The 24,136-nt window shown below is 37.4% G+C and overlaps 1 protein-coding gene across 12 annotated transcripts in view; it reads right to left on the reverse strand.

Moving 5' to 3' along the window:
* Window positions 1-24,136, reverse strand: part of NUMB (NUMB endocytic adaptor protein) — a 190,552-nt gene that overhangs the window by 35,519 nt on the left and 130,897 nt on the right. For 8 of the 12 annotated variants that reach the window (XM_073011136.1, XM_007987214.3, XM_007987205.3 and 5 more), the window contains 2 exons: window positions 13,772-13,846; window positions 7,033-7,065 (listed from right to left, as the gene is read on the reverse strand). In XM_073011136.1, the coding sequence (XP_072867237.1) occupies window positions 7,033-7,065; window positions 13,772-13,846 (108 nt within the window). The remainder of the gene's footprint in view (window positions 1-7,032; window positions 7,066-13,771; window positions 13,847-24,136) is intronic. The other 4 variants (XM_073011138.1, XM_037984225.2, XM_037984228.2 and 1 more) reach the window with 1 other exon arrangement.

Raw genomic sequence — 24,136 nt, forward strand, 5'->3', positions numbered from 1 at the left:
TTTTCCTTTTTTTTTTTTTTGAGGCAGAGTTTCACTCTTGTTGCCCAGGCTGGAGTACAATGGCACGATCTCGGCTCACTGCAACCTCCGCCTCCCAGGTTCAAGCAATTCTCCTGCCTCAGCCTCCCTAGTAGCTGGGATTATAGGCATGTGCCACCAGGCCCAGCTAATTTTGTATTTTTAGTAGAGACGAGGTTTCTCCATGTTGGTCAGGCTGGTCTCGAACTCCCGACCTCAGGTGATCCACTCGCCTCGGCCTCCCAAAGTGCTGGGATTACATACACATTATTTTTCAACCATGCATTCTCTAAAACTTAACCATTTCTAATGGTGCCACTTAGCAATTATAAAAACATAAAAACTTGAAAAACTGTATTTGGCAGTATATTAACAGCAGCTGTAAGAACAGATATAATAATATTTTTGGTGATTTTTATACAGTCAGAAGTGGTTGCTACAAAGAAAAATAAATCAAAGTGACATAACTCAGAGAGGAGTTCACAAACTCAAATGCGTACAAGAGTTAAAGGCAGATAACAAATGAGTAAAGCAGGGACAATAGGGAGTTGCAGGGATTGTGGCGAATAGGCAAAGGGCACAGCTGTTACTCAGGTCAAGACACTGTTGCCACATAGAAAGCACGCTGTTTTGCCAGGTCTGCTAATTCTTAAGATGAATATCCTACTTTTTATATAAAAGCCTGTGTGCAGGCCAAAAGTCCACGTTTATGGAAGTATTCAGGCCCTTGGGCTGTCTAGCATCCTCTGCATTAGACACTTCTCCATTCATTATAATTAAGGCATACTTGAGGAAAGCAGAGGAATGCTTTTTGAATGACAGAACATCAACATGGGGTAGGTGAAAGAACTTTGCACTAAGTTTCAGAAAACCTTGGTTTCACTGTAGGCACTGCCATTTAGTATTAGCTGGGTGAACTCTCTGAGCTTCTGTTTATTCATCTGTAAAATGAAGTTTCATGAACTACCCTGTCCAATTCACTGAACTGTTGTGAATGGCAAATTAGAAAGTAGGTCAAAGCACATAATAAACTATAAAGCTCTATATAAATACAAGTAAATGGCTTCAAAAAGAGATCTAATAGGGTGGCCTAAGAGTATTTGCTGTCTCTATGTTGAGTCAGCTTCTTCATAAAATGGGAATACAGATTACTTAGCTCATAGGGTTCCTCAAATACATTAAAATTATAAAAACCTTTTTTCAAACATTAAGTGCCATGTAATTTTTGGTAATAAAGTATTTGCCCAGTACAGCCAACTATGCTAATGGAGTTGCATGTAATAATCCCTAAAAAGCTGAGTGCATTATTGGCTTTCCTAAGGCAATGAGCTATTTATTTTATCTTATTTATTTATTTATTTGAGATAGACTCACTCTGTCACCCAGGCTGAAGTGCAGTGTCACGATCTGGGTTCACTGCAACCTCTGCCCACCCCCGGTGTTCAAGCGATTCTCCTGCCTCAGCCTCCCGAGTAGCTTGGATTATAGGCACCTGCCACCACACCCAGCTAATTTTTGTATTTTTAGTAGAGACGGGGTTTCACCATCTTGGCCAGACTCATCTTGAACTCCTGACCTTGTGGTTCACCCACCTCAGCCTCCCAAAGTGCTGGGATTACAGGCGTGAGCCAACGCACCCGGCCATGGCAATGAGCAATTTAATTAGTTTGGAAAAAGTTATTTCAGATCCTTGTGTTTTTTGCCCCTCTTTTACAATGTTTGTAAGCTTACAATGGATTACAGGCCTGTAACAGACCCAGATTTATCTGTTCCATACTGCTAAAGTTTCTGGAGGCACTGCTCCTATCAGGTGGTGATGTAACAATAGGGAAGGTCAGGTCCAAGAGGCAACTTATGGAAAAGAGAAAGTTTTCCTGGCTATGAGTCATAAATTCAGAATCAGGACAAACAATTCTTCTATCTACTTACTTTCACATAAAAGTGTTTAATAAAAACACTTCTTGATTACTGTTGTTCTATTTATCCTGGATCATTAAATCATACATGATTCAAAGAATAACAAAATATCAAAATTTATGAGGAACTCTACTGGATAAAAACTCCGTAACATACACTGTTCTGTAAGATTCTTCATTTTGAGCTTTCATCAAACCACAATTGACCTAGCAAACTCAGTAATATTATCAAGTCTCTCTCACCAGTCTACTTCTTGTAGATTAGTGTGGAGATGAATTAAATGACGGCAACTTGAAAGATTCCAAATTAAAGAAAAAATTATCATTTAAAAGCACATTCTAGGTAAGATAAGGGACAATACTTGCCCCTCTCTGTTTTCCAAACTCTTTAAATGACTCACTGTAAAAAATTATATATTAGTATAAAATCACCCTGACATTAAAAGAAAAATTTTCCCCAATAACATAAGAAAAGAATTCTGGGTGCTGTGGCTCCTGCCTGTAATCCCAGCACCCTGGGAGGCCAAGGCAGGCAGATCACTTGAGGTCAGGAGTTCGAGATCAGCCTGGTCAACATGGTGAAATCCCATCTCTACTAAAAATACAAAAATTATCTGGGTATGGTGGCAAGCGCCTGTGGTCCCAGCTACTCGGGAGGCTGAAACAAAAAAATCACTTGAACCCGGAAAGCAGAGGTGGTCATGACTGAGATTGCACCAGCCTGGGTGATGAAGGGGGACTCTGACTCAAAAAAAAAAAAAAAAAAAAAATTGTAGGCATACAACACACAAGCCATCCAGCAGGCTGAGCACAGTGGTTCATGCTTGTAATCCCAGCACTTTGGCAGGGTGAGGTGGGTGGATCACTTGACCTCAGGAGTTTGAGACCAGCCTGGGCAACACGGCGAAACCCTGTTTCTATAAAAAATACAAAAATAGCTGAGTGTGGTGGCACACGTGTGCCTATAGTCCCAGCTACTCGAGAGGTTGTGTTGGGAGGATCCCCTGAGCCTGGGAATTTGAGGCTGCAGTGAGCCATGATTGTGCCACCGCACTCCAGCCTGGGTGACAGAGTGAGACCCTGTCTCCAAAAAAAAAAAAAAAAAAAAGCCATCTAGCAGAATGTAACTTCATTCCTAGAAGACCCATTTCCTGGCCCCTCAACTGCTTCTGATATTTCTTTTTACCTTGGGAAAAAAAAAAAAAAAATACAGTGTAAGTAATCTTTTAATCAAAACACAGCCTCAGAGGGGAAGGCAAAGCCTGTCATTGTTGTTGCTGTTGTTAAACAGTTGACATATGTATTCTGGTGATGCTATGGTGCTGCTCAGTTACTCTGAACATATTATTTTTTCACTCTACTAGTGGTATGTCTTTTTTTTTTTTTTTTGAGACAGAGTCTTGCTCTGTAGCCCAGGCTGGAGTGCAGTGGCGTGATCCAGGCTCACTGCAACCTCCATCTCCTGGGTTCAAGCAATTCTCTTGCCTCAGCCTCCTGAGTAGCTGGGACTACAGCTGTGTGCCACCATGCCCAGCTAATTTTTTTGTATTTTTAGTAGATGGGATTTCACCCTGTTGGTCAGGCTGGTCTTGAACTCCTGACCTCAAGCAATCCACCCGCCCTTGGCCTCCCAAAGAGCTGGCGTGAGCCACCGTGCCCAGTCAGTAGGTCTTTTTTTTTTCTTTTAAAGCGAAGTACTTATGTGTGAATAAGTGCAAGAAAATGACTGCTTATCAGTAGGAGACAAATTCAAAGTAGGGAATGATAGTAATGCCAAACAACCACAGACTCCATCCACATGGGTGGCTGAGAGAGTGATACCTTTGCTTTCTGATGGTTCAATGTACATGAACTTTGTTTCATGCACAAAATTAAATTATTAATTATAAAATAATAAAGTAATACAAAATTATTAATTATAAAAATTATTTAAAATATTGTATAAAATTATCTTCAGGCTATATGTATAATAAGGCATATATAAAACACAAATAACTTCTGCATTTAGACTTGGGTCTTATCCCCAAAATATCTCATTACATATAAGCAAATATTCCAAAATCTGAAAAAAAAATCCAAAATCCATAACCCTTCAGGTCCTAAACATTTCGATTAAGAGATACTCAACATGTAGGATTTAAATATTTCCAAATAAATAAAATGTTAGTTTGAACCACTGAAAAGGAATTTTTTTCTTTTTTTTTTTTTTTTGAGATGGTCTCCTGTCACTGAGGCTGGAGTGCAATGGTATTATCTTGGCTCCTTGCAACCTGTACCTCCCAGGTTCAAGCAATTCTCCTGCCTCAGCCTCCTGAGTAGTAGCTGGGATTACAGGCACATGCCAAGGCGGGCAGATCACCTGAGGTCAGGAGTTCAAGATCAGCCTGGCCAACTAACATGGTGAAACCCCGTCTCTACTAAAAAAGATGATTATTTAAAGCTTTAACTAATAAAAAGTAACTGATTAGAAATAAAATCTAAAGTCAAATTACTACTCTATAAAAAAGAAAGTAAAAGTGAGTTTCTAAGAAGCTCTTTACTTACTAGCACCTTTTGAGATAAAATCTTCACTTAAAAATAATATGAAAATAAAGTTATTGTATAGCACAATGTATAGCACTTCTGGCTCTGAAGTCAGATTATTTGGGTTCAAATCCCATTTTTTACCACTTATTATAAATATCTGTGAATACAGTCAGGTCATTTAACCTCTGCAAACCTCAGTTTTCTCACTGCAAAACTAGAGAATTATTATTTCTGGGTTAAGGATTAAGTGAGATGATTCATAATTCTCTTTCTTATACTATACAAATTCATCATGTAGCAAAAAAAAATGCAGTGAAAAGCCTACCAAACACAGTGTGATCCAGCTCAGCTACAGTGTAGGTGCATCATGGCCCCATTATATGTAGCAATAAATACTGTGACCTCAGGATTGACTTTGAGGGGAGAGCTTTGTTCCTTAATCCACTCCAGGCTCCTGAGTAGCGTGCACCACTGCATCTAGCTAAAATACATACTTTTAAAATTGTCTTTCTAAAAACCAAATCAGGCCAGGCGCGGTGGCGCAAGCCTGTAATCCCAGCACTTTGGGAGGCCGAGACGGGTGGATCACGAGGTCAGGAGATCGAGACCATCCTGGCTAACATGGTGAAACCCCGTCTCTACTAAAAAATACAAAAAACTAGCTGGGTGTGGTGGCGGGCGCCTGTAGCCCCAGCTACTTGGGAGGCTGAGGCAGGAGAATGGCGTAAACCCGGGAGGCGGAGCTTGCAGTGAGCTGAGATCCAGCCACTGCACTCCAACCTGGGCGACAGAGCGAGACTCCGTCTCAAAAAATAATAATAATAAAATAAATAAATAAATAAACAAATCAATATTTGTTATAACCTGACCTTCATCTTATCTATGATGCCTTATCTTATATAGCTTATTGTACATAGCCTTATCTGCTGTTTTAAGTAAAGTAGACTTATTAAAACTGGTTACTTGAACAATAGTTTAAATTGTATGATAATTGTAGATGTGTAATTGCTTTCGGAAACTATTTGGGAAAAAAAAATACACCACAAAAAGTTTCCTAAAGTGTCCTTAACAATTATCAATTTCCTTAACAAATATAATGCCTACTTATAATGCTATGCTACACAGGAAATAATAAGATTCTTTCTAGATATGTATCCCATATTCTAAGGACCTATTAACCTGACTCAGACCCAAAATGTCTATTAAAAAATGTACTGTGACATGTGTGGGTGAATTATTTGACTTTTTATTTCAGATTAACAGGAGTAACTGAATTAAATCATTAGATCAAAACACTTCAAATGTGTTTACATTAGTATAAAGGTGACCTAAGTTAGAACAAGAAAATGTAAAAATGAGTTACATTTAAACATTTAATTGAGAAGGAAATGTAAATTATTTGTTCTTTAAAACAAATTTCCAAAATGACAAAACCATGCAGTAGAAAAAAAATTGTAGGATTTTGTTAATCACATAAATCATTAGTAATTTATACTGTTATCTAATGACAGTATTTTTTCTCTCATATTGTCTCAGTCTGAATTAGTTTTAGCACTTACTCAAAATTAAACAAGGATAAACTTGGACACAAAATATATTCAGAAATATATTTACTGATATTAGTACAGCCACCCCATATATTCTTAAATTTAGGGAGATATGAACATTGAATAATCATTATTTGAAAAGCATCTACATAAACAACATTACACATATGACAGATATTTGGTAGGCTAATAATTAAGATACTTTTTCTTAGATTAGCAATGCAGGTTAAAAATCATAGCAGGATCCCTAAAGATAAGTTTATCCACTTTCATTTACTTCTCCTGAAATTTAATTTAGATTGGAAAAAAAAATTGCACTGAATGTAAACTTTGGGGTATATTTAATTTTTACTTAAATATTTCTTCCGATTTCCCTGTGAATACTGGGCATCATGTAAAATCCACTTGTTACAAATATTGCTAATATTTTAATATAAACAGTTTACAAGACCAAATAATATTTATTTTAATACCTACTGTTGAGGAGATAATCCTCTTTTAACCTACTTGATTCATTTATTGGAATTTCTTTATTTTTTTGAGATAGCGTCTTACTCTGTCACCCAAGCTGGAGTGCAGAGGCGTGATCTCGGCTCACTGCAACCTCTACCTCTTGGGTTCAATCGATTCTCCTGCCTCAGCCTTCCGAGTAGCTGGGATTACAGGTGCACATCACCTGTATTGTATTTTTGGTAGAGACAGGGTTTCATCATGTTGGCCAGGCTGGTCTCAAACTCCTCAGGTGATCCACCTGCCTCGGCCTCCCAAAGTGCTGGGATTACAGACATGAGCCACCGTGCCCAGCCTATTTATTGGAATTTCTTAGAATCATCAGATTTAGTATCAGTAGATCCACTGATAACATTACGGATAGCAACTTCCTAATTCATTAATTTCCATATACAGTCAAACCAATTCCTGTATTATAAAGAAACCAAAGCTGTGCTACTTTTAAAAAATATGTCAGTGCTACACTAGGGGTGTAACTCCTTATAAAGCAAGCATGAATGTGGCATCAAACTTACTTTTCCAAAGAAGCCTTTGAAGAACTTCCTTTCCTGGAGGAACAGGGGGACAAGTCGAGCGCTATTATTGTATGGCCTAAATGTCCCAGAGTTTCACATCAATAAGCACATACAGAAATTGGGGAAAGGAAAAAGTGGGAGAAGGGGTGGGAGTGAGTTTCAAAGAGTTATCCATACCAGGAGTGACAGGGAAAAAGGAAGGGTGCATGAAAATGCAGGGAAACACATTGTATGGCCTAAGAATCCATGGAAAGAGTGAGAAGAAATCAGAACCTGTATCCATGCAGAGTACCAAGTTAGTTTAGTAATCGCTGTTTACATTTAAAACAGAGATCTTCCAAATTTGGCAGCAGAGGAAAACATAGGGCATACTGGTTTGGTGAGATTTGTATTTTAAATTTTATAATAGTGAATAGAAAATAGAAGACTGGTTCCATATACATTTTTTAAGTTTAAAATTGGTGGTCAACTATGTGAAAGTCATCAATTTTAAAAAAGTCCACATTCAAATGACCACATAATCACATTAAAAATGCAATACATAAAATTAAATGAGTATGCATCAAAGGTCCTTGTCATACTTTTTCTTAGTGAGTAAGATGTCACTTAGAAACTCCATACCACTTAAGGGGAGCTTGACCATTGGCTTTCCATTAACTTACATTAGTATCAATCTATATGTACATGTGTGTTGATCAATTTCACAACATACATAAGGAAATAATATGTATGTTCTATTCCAGACACAGAATAAATTATCTATTAAGGTTACAACGCTAATGCTCATACAAGAGCTGAGAAAACACGTATCTTAAGAACCAAATGATGTCTGTGGGCTACAACTGAAATTTAAGAAACAGCGTTTTGTTTTCTTTACAAAAGCTATTGTTTATTATTACTTGGTTTTTGTTTGTTTTTTGAGACAGTCTCACTCGTCACCCAGGATGGAGTGCAGTGGCATGATCTCAGGTCACCACAACCTCTGCCTCCTGGGTTCAAGCAATTCTCATGCCTCGGCCTCCCGAGTAGCTGGGACTACAGGTATGCACCACCACATCCAGCTGATTTTTGTATTTTTAGTAGAGACAGGGTTTCACCATGTTGGCCAGGCTGGTCTCCAACTCCTGACCTCAAGTGATCTGCCTGCCTAAGCCTCCTAAAGTGCTGGAATTACAGACATGAGCCACTGCGCCAAACCTAAAAGCTGTTATTTTAAAATAAACTTGCATTGACATTTATAAGTATACAATTCTGAAACTATCTGAATAACAGAGGCATAACTATCTATGGTATCAGCACCAATTTTTAAGCACCATTTATGAAAACTGGCCACCAATTAAAATCTGTAGAACTTACACAAATTAGATGGGTTTCAACACACACAAGCTAGATTTAACTTTACATTTCCTAGCTATGGTTGAAATATACTTTAAGCCTTTACTTTTTATAATCATCAGTTTTTAATGTTGGATAAATGTCTAGGAAAAGATAATTGCACTGAAATTTGACTCTTTTACACAATCCATAAACTGTTTAATGCTCTCCGACACTGGAAAGTTTGTTTTCCCCCGTAAGCTTTGAAAATCACAAACAGCAAAAAATATTTCCACAAAACATTTTGAACTGCAACTGGAAAAATAATAAAGTAATTGGGTAGTTATCACAATAAGACTAAGATTATTTCTGCTGCCAAGTTTGGTGACCCTAGTTTTGTTAGACTATGAATAACCATAAGCTTTCAAGGATGCAGCCAAAGTTAAGATATTCACCAATCTTGAGGGATAGGAAGGTGAAGGAGATTGTTAATATTTAATTCAGCTCCTAGAAAAGCTATTGTTAAACATTGGGCTTTCCCTCTTTTTATAAAATACCCAACATGTTAATGAAAAAAGTTGGCATGCAAAATTCATAAAAAGACAGTTATTAAAGAATAATAATGTTCTTTTAAAAAACATTTGTTATCATTCTTTTACCTGCTAAAATAAGAACATATATTAAAACAAATATATCAAATAGTGAATAAAAAAACAACATATTAGAAACTGGTAGTATAATGAAACTAGTCTAAAACTAAGACAGAGGGAGAGACATTTAAGAAACAATGGGAAGAAATGACCTTTTTTAAATGAAGGGCATCTTGGACCAGAGTTAAGCAAGATAACCAAAGGCCTTATACACTTTTTATGGAATTGGCTGATATATGACAATATTCCTCATCCTGCAGCTGATATGCCATAAAGGCAGTAACAATGGGCAATAGTGGTTTCTGTCATTTATCCTATAGAAGCTAAGTACTAAAGTAGCTAATCAGTGAAGTTATGTGACAAATCAGCTGAAAATAGCTGTCAATAACTTTATGCACAGAAAGTTAAAAAAAATTAACATAGTTATGCTCTGAGGAGCGCAAGTTTTTAAAACCCTACCTTGTTTAGTTTTTCATTTGAGCATATCAAGTATGCAGATGAATTCCCATTGAAGTTAATGTAATTCTAAATTGTAAGAGAGTATTTTGGGGAAAAACACTTGCAAATTATCTCTTTTCTCAATTGTTCACAAATTTAAAAAGCACTAGAAGGCGGAGCACGGTGGCTCATGCCTGTAATCCCAGCACTTTGGGAGGCCCAGGCAGGTGGATCACCTGAGGTCAGGAGTTAGAGATCAGCCCAGCCAACATGGTGAAACCCCATCTCTACTAAAAACACAATTAGCTGGGTGTGGTGGTGGGCGCCTGTAACCCCAGCTACTCTGGAGGCTGAGGCAGGAGAATCGCGTGAACCCGGGAGGCGGAGGTTGCAGTGACCTGAGATCGTGCCATTGCACTCCAGCCTGGGTGACAGAGCGAAACTCCATCTCCAAAATAAATAAATAAATAAATAAATAAATAAATAGCACTAGAAATGTTAAATTTTTAGTTCAAAGATTATTCACTAGAAAAGTTGGTGGTATAGTGGAGAGCATAGCTGCCTTCCAAAGATCATTCACATGGTAGGTTTAAAATGCTTGTTTTAAACAAAATGTTACTTAAGTGGTACATCTGAACTATTCTTTAAAATTTTAAGCTCTGGCATTCAAACTAATTTCAAAGATATCCTGTTTCTTCTTTAATCCTCTGCAGGCTTATGTATCCTTACATTTGCTCCCACTTATTTGAAACTCTAAAAGGGAGCTTTATAATCTATTAAAAAAAAAAAAGTCTCCAGAAACATAGCATTTGGCACAATATAAGTATCTGGCAAAGTCAAGTTGTAGATCCTCATGGATGATTTTTAGATGAATGTTTGCTCAGAGAAATCAAAAGGCAACTAGAAATTTCTGCATAGTAAAAATGTGAAAGGAAGACAAAAATGAGGAATACATGTGGCACACTATGATATGAGAAGAACAGTATCCTAAAGACTTCCAACTTTCTGCAAGATTCTCAGTATAGCTCTAGAAAGAGTATTTAAAAGAAGGGGGAGGCCAGGCGTGGTGGTTCATGCCTGTAATCCCAGCACTTTGGGAGACTGAGGCGGGGGGATCACGAGGTCAGGAGTTCAAGACCACCCTGGCCAACACAGTGAAACTCTGTCTCTACTAAAAATACAAAAAATTAGTCGGGTGTGGTGGCAGGTGCCTGTAACCCCAGCTACTCGGGAGGCTGAGGCAAGAGAATTGCTTGAACCTGGGAGGTGGAGGTTGCAGTGAGCCAAGATCACACCATTGCACTCCAGCCTGGGTGACAGAGCAAGACTCCGACTTGGGGGAAAAAAAAAGAATGGGGACGTTTCATTGAGTATAAGAAACAGGAAATTTACTCCAGTGACCCAAAACTTCAATTCCATGTTTTTATAATACATGCCAGTGCAAAACTACATATAACATTTGCTCCAAATCTAGTATTTATCTGAAAAATTTTAAATAATTTCTTGATAAGAAGTCTAGAAATGGTCAATTTCCCTTCAAAGTTTAAAAGTTTAAGTATGTTTAGAAAACAATCACCAACATATCTAAAACTTTATTTTTTATTATTTATTTTTGTAGAGACAGGGTCTCACTATGTTACCCAGGCTGGTCTTGAACTCCTGGCTTTAAGGGAGCCTCCCATCTCAGACTTCTAAGTAGCTGAGATTATAGGCACAAGCTACTGTGCTCAGCTTAAAACTTTCTTTCAGTCATTAAAAACTATAGGAAAATAAAGATCTTTAGAAATAAGCAAAACAGTTTTGGTAAACTTAAAACATTAGACATAATATTTGATTGTGGTTATTGTAAGACTCAAGTTGACCACACATTGCAGATCAGATTGTATTCTGTATATTCATTCTAGAAATATTTTTTGAGTTACAACTATGTGCCAGCCACTGTTCCATGCATAGGTATAATTTTTAAAATGGCTATTTAGTTCCTAATTCTGATGAATATAAAAACATTACATTTTATTATCTAAATAGTCCTATGCCTCAAGCAATCACGCTTATAGCCTATTATCGTCTTTTTTTTTTTTTTTTTAAAAAAGGTAAAATAAAACAAAAAAATCCATTGAAACATTAGTTTTAAAACTAGACAGTTAAATAGTGGCTATCTCTGGGATTGTAGGAAATTTCATTTTATTTGTGTACTTTTTTGGTTCATTTGTATTTTATACAATAAACATATTGCTTATATAATAAAGAGATATTTCTATTTAAAAGTATTTAAAAAACAAAACAAAACAAAACTAGACAGTTAAGAGGATTAACTGCTCATTAAACAACAAAATACCATTTCTCAATATGTTCTGGGCAAACTTAAACCACCTCTAGCTTTTCCTTACTTACAGAGTGCACATGAAGCCATACTCTGAATCAAAAGACTTTCTAAAGGCTCATTCCACAGTGGCCATTTTACCATAAGTTGTGTAAATTATAAGATTTTAATAATTATTTATAGTTTGTTTCAGGGCTATCTAGTCTGTTCACTGATTTGTTTTCAGTGATTACTATAAAATATTATTTAATGGGCAAATAATATTTAATGGGCAAATGCATTACTTTAAAAAAAACGTTCTTCGCTAAAATCATCTTGTTTGTGTATTTATTTAGTTGAGACAAGGGGCTCATTGTGTCGCCCAGGCTGGTCTCAAACTCCTAGACTCAAGCAATCCTCCTACCTCAGCCTCCCGAGTAACTGATATTTTATCATTCTTCTAGATGAACCCAGAATTATTTTGTTAAAAAAATTAAATTTTTACTTCTCTTTTAAATTTGGTTTTGACAAATGGAAAATTAAATTATCTGAGACTATGTTTAACTGAGGAATATATTTAGGTTGGCATGGAAGGTCTACAAACTATAATTTCATGTACCGTAACACAAGGTCTCCTTAACATAAATGACAGATTGGAGAGCATAGATAAGACTAGCAAAGGCTTGAATCATTTAAGAATTTTAATGATCAAAATCTGAGATAAAGAGTATGTATAGGTATGTGTACATATGTCTGTATCTTTTTAAAAAGTTTTTAGTTCTTTGTATATTATAGCCAGTTACTTTCTCCTTTTCCTTCTATGACAGATTCAGGTACTTATTCCAAAATTAAATCTACCTCTCTGACTTGGTTGCTTCCTTAATTTTATATATTCTATATTCAGGAATTACAGATAAGAAGTAATATAGACTATGCCAAGAAGCAGAAAAGTTCTGATTACGAAGCAAATTGAGGGAAAGAAGCACACATTAGTAACTTGTGGCAGCCCACCATACTAGCAAACCCAAAGCAATATGTATTTAATGCTGTTGGGGACAGAGCATGCAGAAGTAATGCTTAAAGCTTTCACAGCAAAGTGGGGAAAGGCCACATATTAGAAGAAGGGTTGTGAAGAGGGCTATCAGATCTATGGAACATGCCTCAAACCTACAGAAAATCTGAAATTAACACTTTGAATCCTTATGAATCCTGAACTCGTTCTCTCCTTTCACTGAATACACAGGCATGTGCCTGGGATGTGTTCTATGGCGTAACAGGCAGAGGAAACATTAGTTATCCTGGGAAAGGGCTCTCTACTTCAAGTGTGCTAAAGTTTATGTAAAAGGCAGTAGAAACAGACTGTTTATGTTAGAGGTGTATAGCAAAGAAAACTGGGGAGTAGGAGTTAAGATAGTAGTAAGAAGTCCCCAAAAAGGAAACCTCACCAGGCATCAACACAGATATCTCTACCCTCTAGTTTTCCCCAGGAAGCTACTTTTTATAGTATATTTAAAACCCATAATTTATAGCCCAGTTATCACAGTTAGATTAAGATGTTAACTGTAATAGTTTTATCCTAGTCTTAGAATACTATTCTTCTATCAGATTTTACAACTTTTGTTTCACATGGGTTATAAATCAAAAGTACCTTTAGGATAATATCTGCCCTAAATTGAAACGGCTCGTCTTATAATTTATACCTCTGGATGGACAACATGAGATGCTTTTAAATTTTTTAATTATTATTTTATTATTTGAGAAAAATTTTTTGAAATTAATAGAGACAGGGTCTCGAAATGTTGCCCAGGCTGGTTTTAAACTTCTGGCCTCATGCAATCCTCCTGCCTCAGCCTCCCAAAGTGCTAGGATTATAAGAGTGAGCCACCGTGCTTGGCTGAGATGCTCCTTATTAGCAAGCCCACATCTTTTTAACAGAAACACAGTTTTTACTGGGTCACTAAAATTTACTGAGCAAAATCTTTTAAGAAAATATTGACAGCATATAGATCAACACTGGCAACCATCAAATACATACAGCTTTCAATCTTTTTACAGCATCTTCACAGATGTGCATTCCTCTTGATTCATCAACTTCTACATGGCCAAGGTACTGTAGAAAAAAATAAAAAGTTAGGGCTGTTGCTATGTTTACCAAGTAGCTACTATATAGTAAGCATTATGTGAAAATTGAATACAGGTTGAGCATTCCAGATCTGAAAAAATTTGAAATCTGAAACACTTCTGGGTGTCAAGCATGTTGGATAAGAGACACACCACCTGTATTGAAATTCCTACACTCAAGAAATACACAGCCATTGAAAAACAGTTCAGATAATGTAATTTTACATATTCTCAGTGTCGTCATAGGAATAAGATTTAGAATAATTATTTCAAAAAGGTGTTACAGGTGAGTAAGTGAAGAAGTACACAGTAGGCACTAAACATTACCCGAATCTAATATCTTAATCTAATTACCTGGATCTGAAGCATAATAGCCTATGCTAGACACAGTTACTATGTCTCTACACATAAAAGTAATCCTAAGACAAAGTATATATACATATCTTTTAAAAAGCACAAACAAAAATGATAGTTTTTCAAAGACTGAAGAAATCACACACTCCTTTTATGGGGAGCATATAAGAGCAAGGCAGATTACCAAAACAAATTTTATGAATGTATTACATCTGAGCTGTAAAACATACATAAAATTTGAAGAGGCAAAAATTGAAAGGTTGAAAGACTATTTTAGGCTGAGAGAATTACATAAAGTTATAGATGTGGAATAGGATAACTATGTATCAGTGCTGGGACTCAGAACACATTATCCCAAAGTATGGTGTCGAATGCTTTGAACTAAAAAAGAACCAAGGTCTGACCTTCTCTTGACCTCCTGACTCTTAACTCCTCCTTCTCCCCCGGAAGAGTAGGAGGGGCTTTCTCTGAAGTTCTCTTATCTGCCCAAAGATAGATCCTTCAAAAAGAAGCTCAATTGTTATATATGCCCTCCCTGGGAATCTTATCAACTAGGGTAGATTAACTGTATCAAAGAAGAAGAGACTGAAGTTCAACACCCCAGACTTTGTCACAGGCTATCACCTATTCTTCTGAGGGCTGCTCCAGACAACTTGTATTATAGGAGAGACTTTTTATCTGCACAGCAAGGCAAGCTTTGCTCACCGTGCATTGCCTTCCCTCATATTCCCATAGGTTGTCACCACCTCCCCTAAGGTCCCTATTCCTTTCTGTAGCTCAGGATGCCATAAAAATGTCAATCATCTGGCCTTCAAGTTTGATATTTTGTGAGACTCTTATGTACAAACATGTAATAAATTTGTTTGTGTTTTTTTCCTGCTAATTTATCTACTGTCAGTTTATCTCACATACTCAAATACTGAATGGTCAAAGGGTAGAGGGAAAGTTCTCTTCTCCTCAGCATCAATGAATATTCTTGTTTGGTTTGAATATGAAATCTATGCAGCTGGGGAATTGAAGTACTAAAATAGTCAGCACTTAACCCTAGAGACAATGGAGAGCTAACAAAAAAAAAGTTTTTTTTTTCAAAGTAGTAATATGATTCAAGGTCTGGTTCCAGGTAAATAGGGAGTGGACACACTACACCCTGTTCCTCCCACTGACTGAAACCATAAAACCCGAACAGAATTCATGGAACAGGTACTTAAGCTTTCTGAAAAGTAAACAGAAGATGAATCAGAGTAGAATACCAGAATTCAAAGTACCATGGAAATGGCAAGGAATTTACCTCCCCTTTCTCTCTTTGGTACCTCCAGACTGAGAAAGTAACTTTTATCTGAGGAACGCAAGTCCTTTTAATTATCAGGTCAATAAGAGACATTAAAATGAGACCACAATCACGCTCTACTACCCACTTTGACCTACGTATCCCTCTCCTGAAAATGCTTGCTACTGCCACAAGTAGCTAGCAATTTAACCTAATAATGTCACACCAGACACTATAACCCACACCCTACCTATTGCTTAACAATGTATAGCCAATCACTAGTCAATGTTATTTCTTTAAACCAACGAGAATTCCTGATACACACCTTTTTATCAGCCCACTCCCTGTCCCCTTCTTTTGCTTTTAAAAATCTGCTTGCTTGCTGGGTATGGTGGCTTAAGCCTGTAATCCCAGCACTTTGGGAAGCCAAGGTAAGAAGATCATTTGAGGCCCAGAGTTCAAGACCAGCCTGGGCAACATAATGAGACCCTGTCTCTACAAAAATAAAAAAAATTAGCAAACACCTGTAGTACAAACTATTCAGGAGGCTGAGGCAGGAGGATTGCTTAAGCCCATGAGTCCAAGGCTGCAGTGAGCTATGATCATGCCACAACACAAAAGTCTGGGTGATAGAGAGAGACCCTGCCTCTAAAAACCAAAGTGAAATGAAGAAAACTTAAAAAAAAAAAAAAAAATCCACCTGTAACTGCTAATTGAAGGGTACATCCAGAGCAACTTGAATCTATGCTTCTGGGTTGCAATACTCAACCTTGGCCCAAATAAACCTTCTACTTATATTAATTTTGCATCAGCTTCTTCCTTTAGGTTGACAAGCCTGAACTTAGCACAGCCAGAAATCCAAAAGCGAGTGCTGTGATACAGAAAGATGTCTGGGAAAACCTCTCTAGCTCTGGTTTGAGGACCAGGAAATGGAACTCCTAAAGCTCAGAGACAGTACAGAATACCCCTTTCTTTTATTGGTTTTCTCACATCTCAGCCACCAGGAAATCCTGTGATGGTGTGGTGGCAGCAGAGGTAGCAACAAAAGAAACCTGTAGGAGCCACACCTCTAAGGCAGGGGGACCTACCTCTCTGTTTAGTAGAAGGGTGGTTCCAGGAAGATGGGGCCAATCCCTCTTTTGCTTTTTTCCTTTCTCTCTGATCTCCTGCCATTTGACCCCAAATACAAGTGAAACTGTGGGACTTCATGGTAGTGCAGAACAACCAGAGCCCCAGGTTTCTGGCTAGAGAACAAGAAAGGGGAACTCCAGGGAACCAGAAAGTACCAAAGAAGGCACAGGAAGGGAGGAGCTTGAGAAAGACCATGAATTTGTATGTGAATAGTTGAAGTTTGTGAATTCCTAGGCTCACCCTGCAGCTACACAGGTAAGAATCTGATCCTAATTAGCATACCCAGGATTTTGACAGTTGAACTAATGTATACACCACCTCCTGGTTCCCAAACTGACCCCTAGGTCAGGATATCTTACAAGTAACCAACATACTAAAATTTCCTATCATTTAAAACCATTTTTTGGTTGATTCTCTTGGGTTTTTCAGATAGATATCTGTAGAGACAAATACGAAAAACTTTATTCTTGCTTTCCAATATTTACAATATTTATTTTTTTGTCCAACAGACCACTACTTCTGACCCAGTGTTGAACAGGGGTGTTTGAGAGCATCATCATCTTCCTCCCAAATTAACTGCATATGTTTCACCATTACGCATGACTCTGGGACAGTTTTTCAATCATTTAAAGAATGTATTATGCTATTCCTATTATGCTAAGATTTATAAGGACTGAATAATAAATACCTTTTAAGGCTTTTAAATTTGAGATGTAATTCACACTACATAAAATTAATCATTTTAAAGTAAACAATTCAGGACAGGCACGGTGGCTCACGCCTGTAATCCCAGCATTTTGGGAGGCTGAGGCAGGGGCATCACTTGAGGTCAGGAGTTCGAGACCAGCCTGGCCAACATGGTAAAACTCTGTCTCTACTAAAAATACAGAAGTTAGCTGGGTGTGGTGGTGCACATCTGTAATCCCAGCTACTCGGGAGGCTGAGGCATGAGACTGGCTTGAATCCAGAAGTTGGAGGTTGCAGTGAGCCAAGATCGTACCACTGCACTCCAGCCTGGGCAACATAGTGAGATTGCCTCAAGAAAAATAAACATAAAAATAAACAATAAACAAGTGGTAGTTAGTATACTCACAACATTGTAAAACCACCACCTTTATCTAGTTCCAAAACATTTTCTTGCACCAAAAGGAAAACTTGTACACATTAAGCAGTTGTCTCCATTGCCCCTCCCCACAGCCCCCTGCAACTACCAGTCTGCATTCTGTCTTTATGGATTTACCTATCCTGGATATTTCACATAAAGGGAATCATACAATATGTGGCCTTTCATATCTGGCTTAGTTTACCTAGCATACTGTTTTCCAGGTTCATCCATACCATAGCACACATGTATTTCAATGCTTTTCATACCTGAGTGACATTCCATTGTAGGTATGTGCCACAATTTTGTTTATTCATTCTACCATCAATGGACATTTGGACTGTTTACATCTTCGGCTATTGTGAATAGTGGTGCTATAAACATGTATTTTTCTTGAAGTACCTGTTTTCAGTTCTTTGGGGTACATAACTGGCAGTGAATTGCTGGGTCATATGCTTAGCTTTTTGACGTACCACCAATCTGCTTTTCACAGAAGCTGAACCACTTTACATTCCCATCAGCAATGTATGAGAGCTCCAATTTCTCTACATCCTTGCCAACACTTTTTTTTTTCCCCCCAAATTATAGCCATCCAAGTGAGTGTGAAGTGGTATCTCTGTGGCTTTGATTTGCATTTCCCTGACTAATGATGTTGAATATCTTTTCAAGTGTTTGTTGGCTAGCTGTATATCTTCTTTAGAGAAATTTCTTCTTCTTTTTTTTTTTAAATTTTTAAAATTTGAGACAAGGTCTCATTTTGTTGCCCAGGCTGATCTCAAACTCCTGGGCTCAAGCGATCCTGCTGACTCAGCCTCCAAAAGTGCTGGGATTACAGGCATGAGCCACTGCGCCTGGCCTTCTTTGGAGAAATCTCTATTTAAGTCCTTTGCCCACTTAAAAATTAGGTTGTCTTTTTTGTTGAGATATAAAGGTTCTTTATATATTCTAGACACTAGATCCTTATCAGACATACAATTTTCAAACATTTTCTCCCATTCTATAGTTTTTCACTTTCCTGATAATATTCTTTGATGCACAGTAGTTTCTAATTTTGATGAAATCCAATATATCTATTTTTTCTTTTGTTGCTCATGCTTTTAATGTCTTATTTAAGAATCCACTGCCAGATCCAAATTTGTTACGACTACCCTATGCTTCCTTTGAAGAAGTGTATGGTTTTAGATTGTTGATCCTCTTTTTTTTTTTTTTTGAGATGGAGTCTTGCTCTGTTGCCCAGGCTGGAGTGCAATGTCACAATCTCAGCTCACTGCATCCTCCACCTCCCCGGATCAAGCAATTCTCCTGCCTCAGCCTCCCAAGTAGCTGGGACCACAGGCGTCTGCCACCACACCAGGCTAATTTTTTGATTTTGTGCGTCTGTGTGTTTTCTTTTGAGATGGAGTTTCATTCTTGATGCCCAGGCTGGAGTGTAATGGCACGATCTCGGCTCACTGCAACCTCTGCCTCCTGGGTTCAGGCAATTCTCCTGCCTCAGCCTCCCAAAGTGCTAGGATTACAGGCGTGAGCCACCGCCTTAGTATTTACTTTTAGCTCCCATTTGTTGCTATTTTTGTGCCTACTTGTTCTTTTCTTTTACCCAGACTGCTCATCTGCGATACTTTCCATATATTCATTAGTAGAACTACTGTATTGTTTTCTTTTTTTGCACTATCTTTATTAGGTTGTTGTAGCAGGATTTTGTTAATGCTATAAAAGAATCTGAAAACTGTCCATTATTTTCCTATATACTCCAGTATAGTTAAATAGCATAGGAATTACTCTTTGAGTGCTTGACAGAACTGACTTGTGAAACCATCTATATTAGTTCCTTTTAGATAAAGAGACAGTTTTTGGTTTTGTTTTTTTAACAGCTCTATTTTTTTAAGGTTTGGGGCCTATTCAACTTTTCTTTTCCTGCTTTAGTTAACTAGTAATGTATATTTTCCTAGAACATGTATAGCTAATCTAAAATTTCAAATGTATTAGCATAGGCTGGGCATGGTGGCTCACACCTGTAATCCCAGCACTTTGGGACGCCAAGGTGGGCGGATCACCTGAAGTCAAGAGTTCAAGACCAACCTAGCCAACATGTTCAAAAACTCCGTCTCTATTAAAAACACAAAAAAATTAGCCAGGAGTGGTGGTGGGCGCCTGTAATCTCAGCTACTCAGGAAGCTGAAGCAGGAGAATCACTTGAATCTGGGAGGTCGAGGTTGCAGTGAGCTAAGATCACGCCACTGCACTCCAGCCTGGCAACAAGAGCGAAACTCCATCTCAAAAAAAAAAAAAAAAAAAAAAAAGGTATTAGCATATACTCCAAGTATTCACATATCTTAATTTTTTGGGGTCTGTGGTTGAATCTCCCCACTTTCTTATCTGCAATACTACATACCTGTGCTTTCTCTCATTTTCTATATTAAGGCTTATTTCTACTGCTACCTTCAACTCAATCCCTCCATGTTTTCATTTTGTATTAATAATAAAATGAGAAAGTAGAGTTTTATGATCTCTGAGTTACCTGTAGGATCTGAGGAATGGATACAGGTTTCAAAGTATTTCCAATGGGTATCATTCTATCACTTAGCTTAATCAGTTCAGTTGGTCACATACAGCTATTTATGCCAGCCAAAAAGAAAGAAAAAAAAAAAAAAGGAAGACTTGGTAGAAGGGAAAAGAATTATTTCACTTATGGACTATTGTAGAAATGTGGAAACAGAAATAAGCTTTGTGTCTTATTAGACTGTGAGAAAACCATGCCCACTGAAATAAACATTATTAAAGAGATCCCTTTTCTTCTCTGAGACACTATCTCACTGAAGAATTGCAGCTGATTTATGCTTAATGGCTAAAATATTTGACATTGGGACTTCTTTTGTTTGTATGCCTTTTCCAAACTCCTTCTGAGTAAGAAACTTTAATTCACAAAAATGTACTTTGGAAAAACTAGTATGTGGAATTTCATTCTCGGATGAATTAAGTCATTTTTCCCTTTCTTGAAAAAAGTATTTAAAAAATAGATTCCCTCCCCCTGCTTTCGTGATTTATCCATCAGAAGAAATGCAGACCTCTGACATGAGAGACTCTATAGTCAGCAGTTCCCAACATTAACAAAAGTGACATAATATTCATCAAGTTATAAGGAGCTTTACAGTATCTTAACATGTACATACATAGCCTATGCTATATAGCAAACATAGTATGTAGATGTGCACAATACAATAATAGCAAAACATGTTTTGAGACTTTAACCAAAGAGGAGTAGTTAAATTAAATGGGCTATTCTTTAACTATAAATTTGGGCTACAATTCCATCTGAATAGACTGTATGACCTAAGCAGATGTGTTTAATCACACAAGTTTAGAGCTGAAAAAAATGTGAGATCCCAAAACTTTAATTTTCAAATGTGACATTACGTGTCCAAAAAGTTAAGTGAGTTATACAAGGTCATATAACTTAGTAAATTAACAAAGCCAGGAATAGAATTCTGCTCTTTTGATTTCTAGATCTATCTTCTTTCAGCTACCTCACACAACCTCTGTTAAAGCTTACCTGCAACTCTCCTATTTAAGTCATGGTTTACAGTTTACTGTTATTACATATATTAACTTATCATTAATCTTCTTTAAAACGAAGAAAAGATGACAGAATTGGAATATAGTCATTTTGCAACCCTTAATGAATAAACCCAGGCAAAGATCATGAAAGAACTATTGCTCTTTTCATCACAAGAGAATGACAATCAGCTATTGCGTGCCTTCTGATTAACAGTGAACACCACCAATGAAGTATTTCTGGGGGTGGGGGAGACTAAATATAACCAAGTCTCTAAAACTAACTACCAATTCAAAAGAAGTAAAGAAAGCAAAGGAACATGTTAAACAAAATGAGTTTTGGGCATTCTCATCTTGCTAAGGAGAGAAGGATTAGATTTCAGGACCTACCAGAGGAATGGGCTACACTGAACACCCCAGGCTTTCATCTGGAACATCTGGAAAAGTATGTCCTAGGAATGGAAGTAAATCAGAGGAAGACAGAGCCTTGCCAAAACTATAATCCAGCCTCAATTCTGTTAATACAAAATTTCACAAGGGCATTACTACAAGAAAGGAAACTTTATAGGTCAATCTGTCTCAAAAACACAGATGTGAAGTTTCTGAACAAAATATTAGCAAACAGAATCCCTTAATATACTCAATAAATTCAACTTGATTATGATGGGTACTAAGCTGAGTTTATTTCAGGAATGTAAAATTGGTTGACTATTCAAAATACATTATCAATGGAATAAACCACTTAACAATTAAGATAAAAATCATAATCATCTCGGCTGAGCATGGTGGCTCATGCCTGTAATCCCAGCTCTGTGAGAGGCTGAGGCAGGCACATTACATGAGGCCAGGAGTTCAAGACCAGCCTGGCCAACATGGTGAAACCCTATCTCTACAAAATATACCAAAATGAGCCAGGTGTGGTGGCGCCTGCCTGTCTCAAAAAAAGCAACACTCTGTCTTTAAAAATAAATAAATAAATAAAAAATAATCATCTCAATAAGTACAGAAAAACTTTTGCTAAAATTCAGTTTTCATTCATAGTTTTAAAAATATATCTTAACCATCCAGGCATGGTGGCTCACACCTGTAACCCCAGCACTTTGGGAGGCCAAGGTGGGCGGATCACTTGAGGCCAGGAGTTCGAGATCAGCCTGGCTAACAACGCAAAACCCCATCTCTACTCAAAACACAAAATTAGCTGGGTGTTGGTGGTGCATGCCTGTAATCCCAGCTACTCGGGAGGCTGAGGCACAAGAATCGCTTGAACCTGGGAGGTGGAGGTTGCAGTAAGCCAAGATCATGCCACTGCACTCCAGCCTGGGTGACAGAGCAAAACTCTTGTCTCAAAAAAATATATCTATATCTATATATATCTTAACCAAGAGTAGAGGGGAACTTGCTTAACTTGAGAAACTGTGGTAAGATTGCAAATGAGGCAAGAATACTTGCTATCACCAACTCTACCCAGCGCTGTACCACAAGCTCTGCCCAGTGCAATGAGGCAAGAAAAAGAAATTACAAAAATTGAAATGGAAGAAATACAACTATAATATTCATAGACTGTATTATTGTATTAGTAGAAAAAAACAAAAGAAGATTCAAATAAAATACTATAATAACTACATTTAGTAAGGTTGCTAGATCTAATTCCAATATACAAAAGTGGTTAATATTTTTATAACAGAAATAAGCAGAAAATTATATTTAAAAATTTACCATTTACAACAGCATCAAAACTGAATGCTTGATTTCATCCCCCATTCACAAATCTACTCTACTATCAACAGTCTTCCCCAAATTAATATATGGGAACTCCACCCTTCCAATTGTTCAAATAAAAAATGTTGGTACAGTTCAGGTGCAGTGGCTCACACCTGTTATCCCAGTGCTTTGGGAAGCTGAGGTGGGAGAATTGCTTGAGTCCAGGAGTTTAAGACCAGCTTGGACAACATAGCGAGACCCCCACCTCTACAAAAAAAATTAAAAATCAGCTGGGCATCTGTATGTAGTCCCAACTAGTCAAGAGGCTGAGGCAAGAGGATCACTTGAGCTCAGGACTTTGAGGCTGTAGTGAGCTATGACTGTGCCATTGCATTCCAGCCTGGGTAACAGAGGATGATCCTGTCTCTTAAAAAACAAGCAAAGAAAAAAAAAAAAAGTTGACTTCTCTTTTTCTTGTGACACTTCACAAATCTAATCTATCAATAAATGATATCAGCTCTACCTGCAAAATATATCCAGAATCTGACCCCGTCTTACCACTTCCTCTGCCATTACCCTAACGTAAGTCACATCATCTTCCATCTGGACTTTTGTAAAAGCCTCTTAAATGATCTGTTTGTTATCACCCTTGTTCATCTATAGCTGAATCTCAGCACAGGAGCCAGAATGATTCTTTTAACATATAAGTCGTATAATCCTACTCCTCTGTTCAAAACTATCCAATAGCTTCCTAATTATTTCCTTTTATTCATTCTGAATAAAAGCCAAAATCCTTACAATGGTCTATAAGGCCCTACACCAGTAGTTTGTCAATGGGGAGTGTTGAGAAAATGTATGTGGGCATTTTTGGTAACAATGACTGGGAAAATTATTCCCGGGTAGTGGACAAGGACCCATGGATGACAGCCATCTGGCTTCCTGTTTGACATTTGAATGTCCTACTGGACATTTACTTAGAAACTTACTCATAATTATTTTAGATTAGATGTAACTCCATTTTACATATATACACACAGTATTTTTTGCACAAATTGCTGTGTCAAAGGAAGGTTAGACTTTAATAAGAATTTTATCAAGAGTTGTTTACCACTTCAGAAAATAACATCACCATTTACAATCCACTGTGGTATATGAGTTACCAACACATCATT

The sequence above is a fragment of the Chlorocebus sabaeus genome, chromosome 24, assembly GCF_047675955.1.
Source record: "Chlorocebus sabaeus isolate Y175 chromosome 24, mChlSab1.0.hap1, whole genome shotgun sequence".
In the NCBI taxonomy this organism is placed as follows: Eukaryota; Metazoa; Chordata; class Mammalia; order Primates; family Cercopithecidae; genus Chlorocebus; species Chlorocebus sabaeus.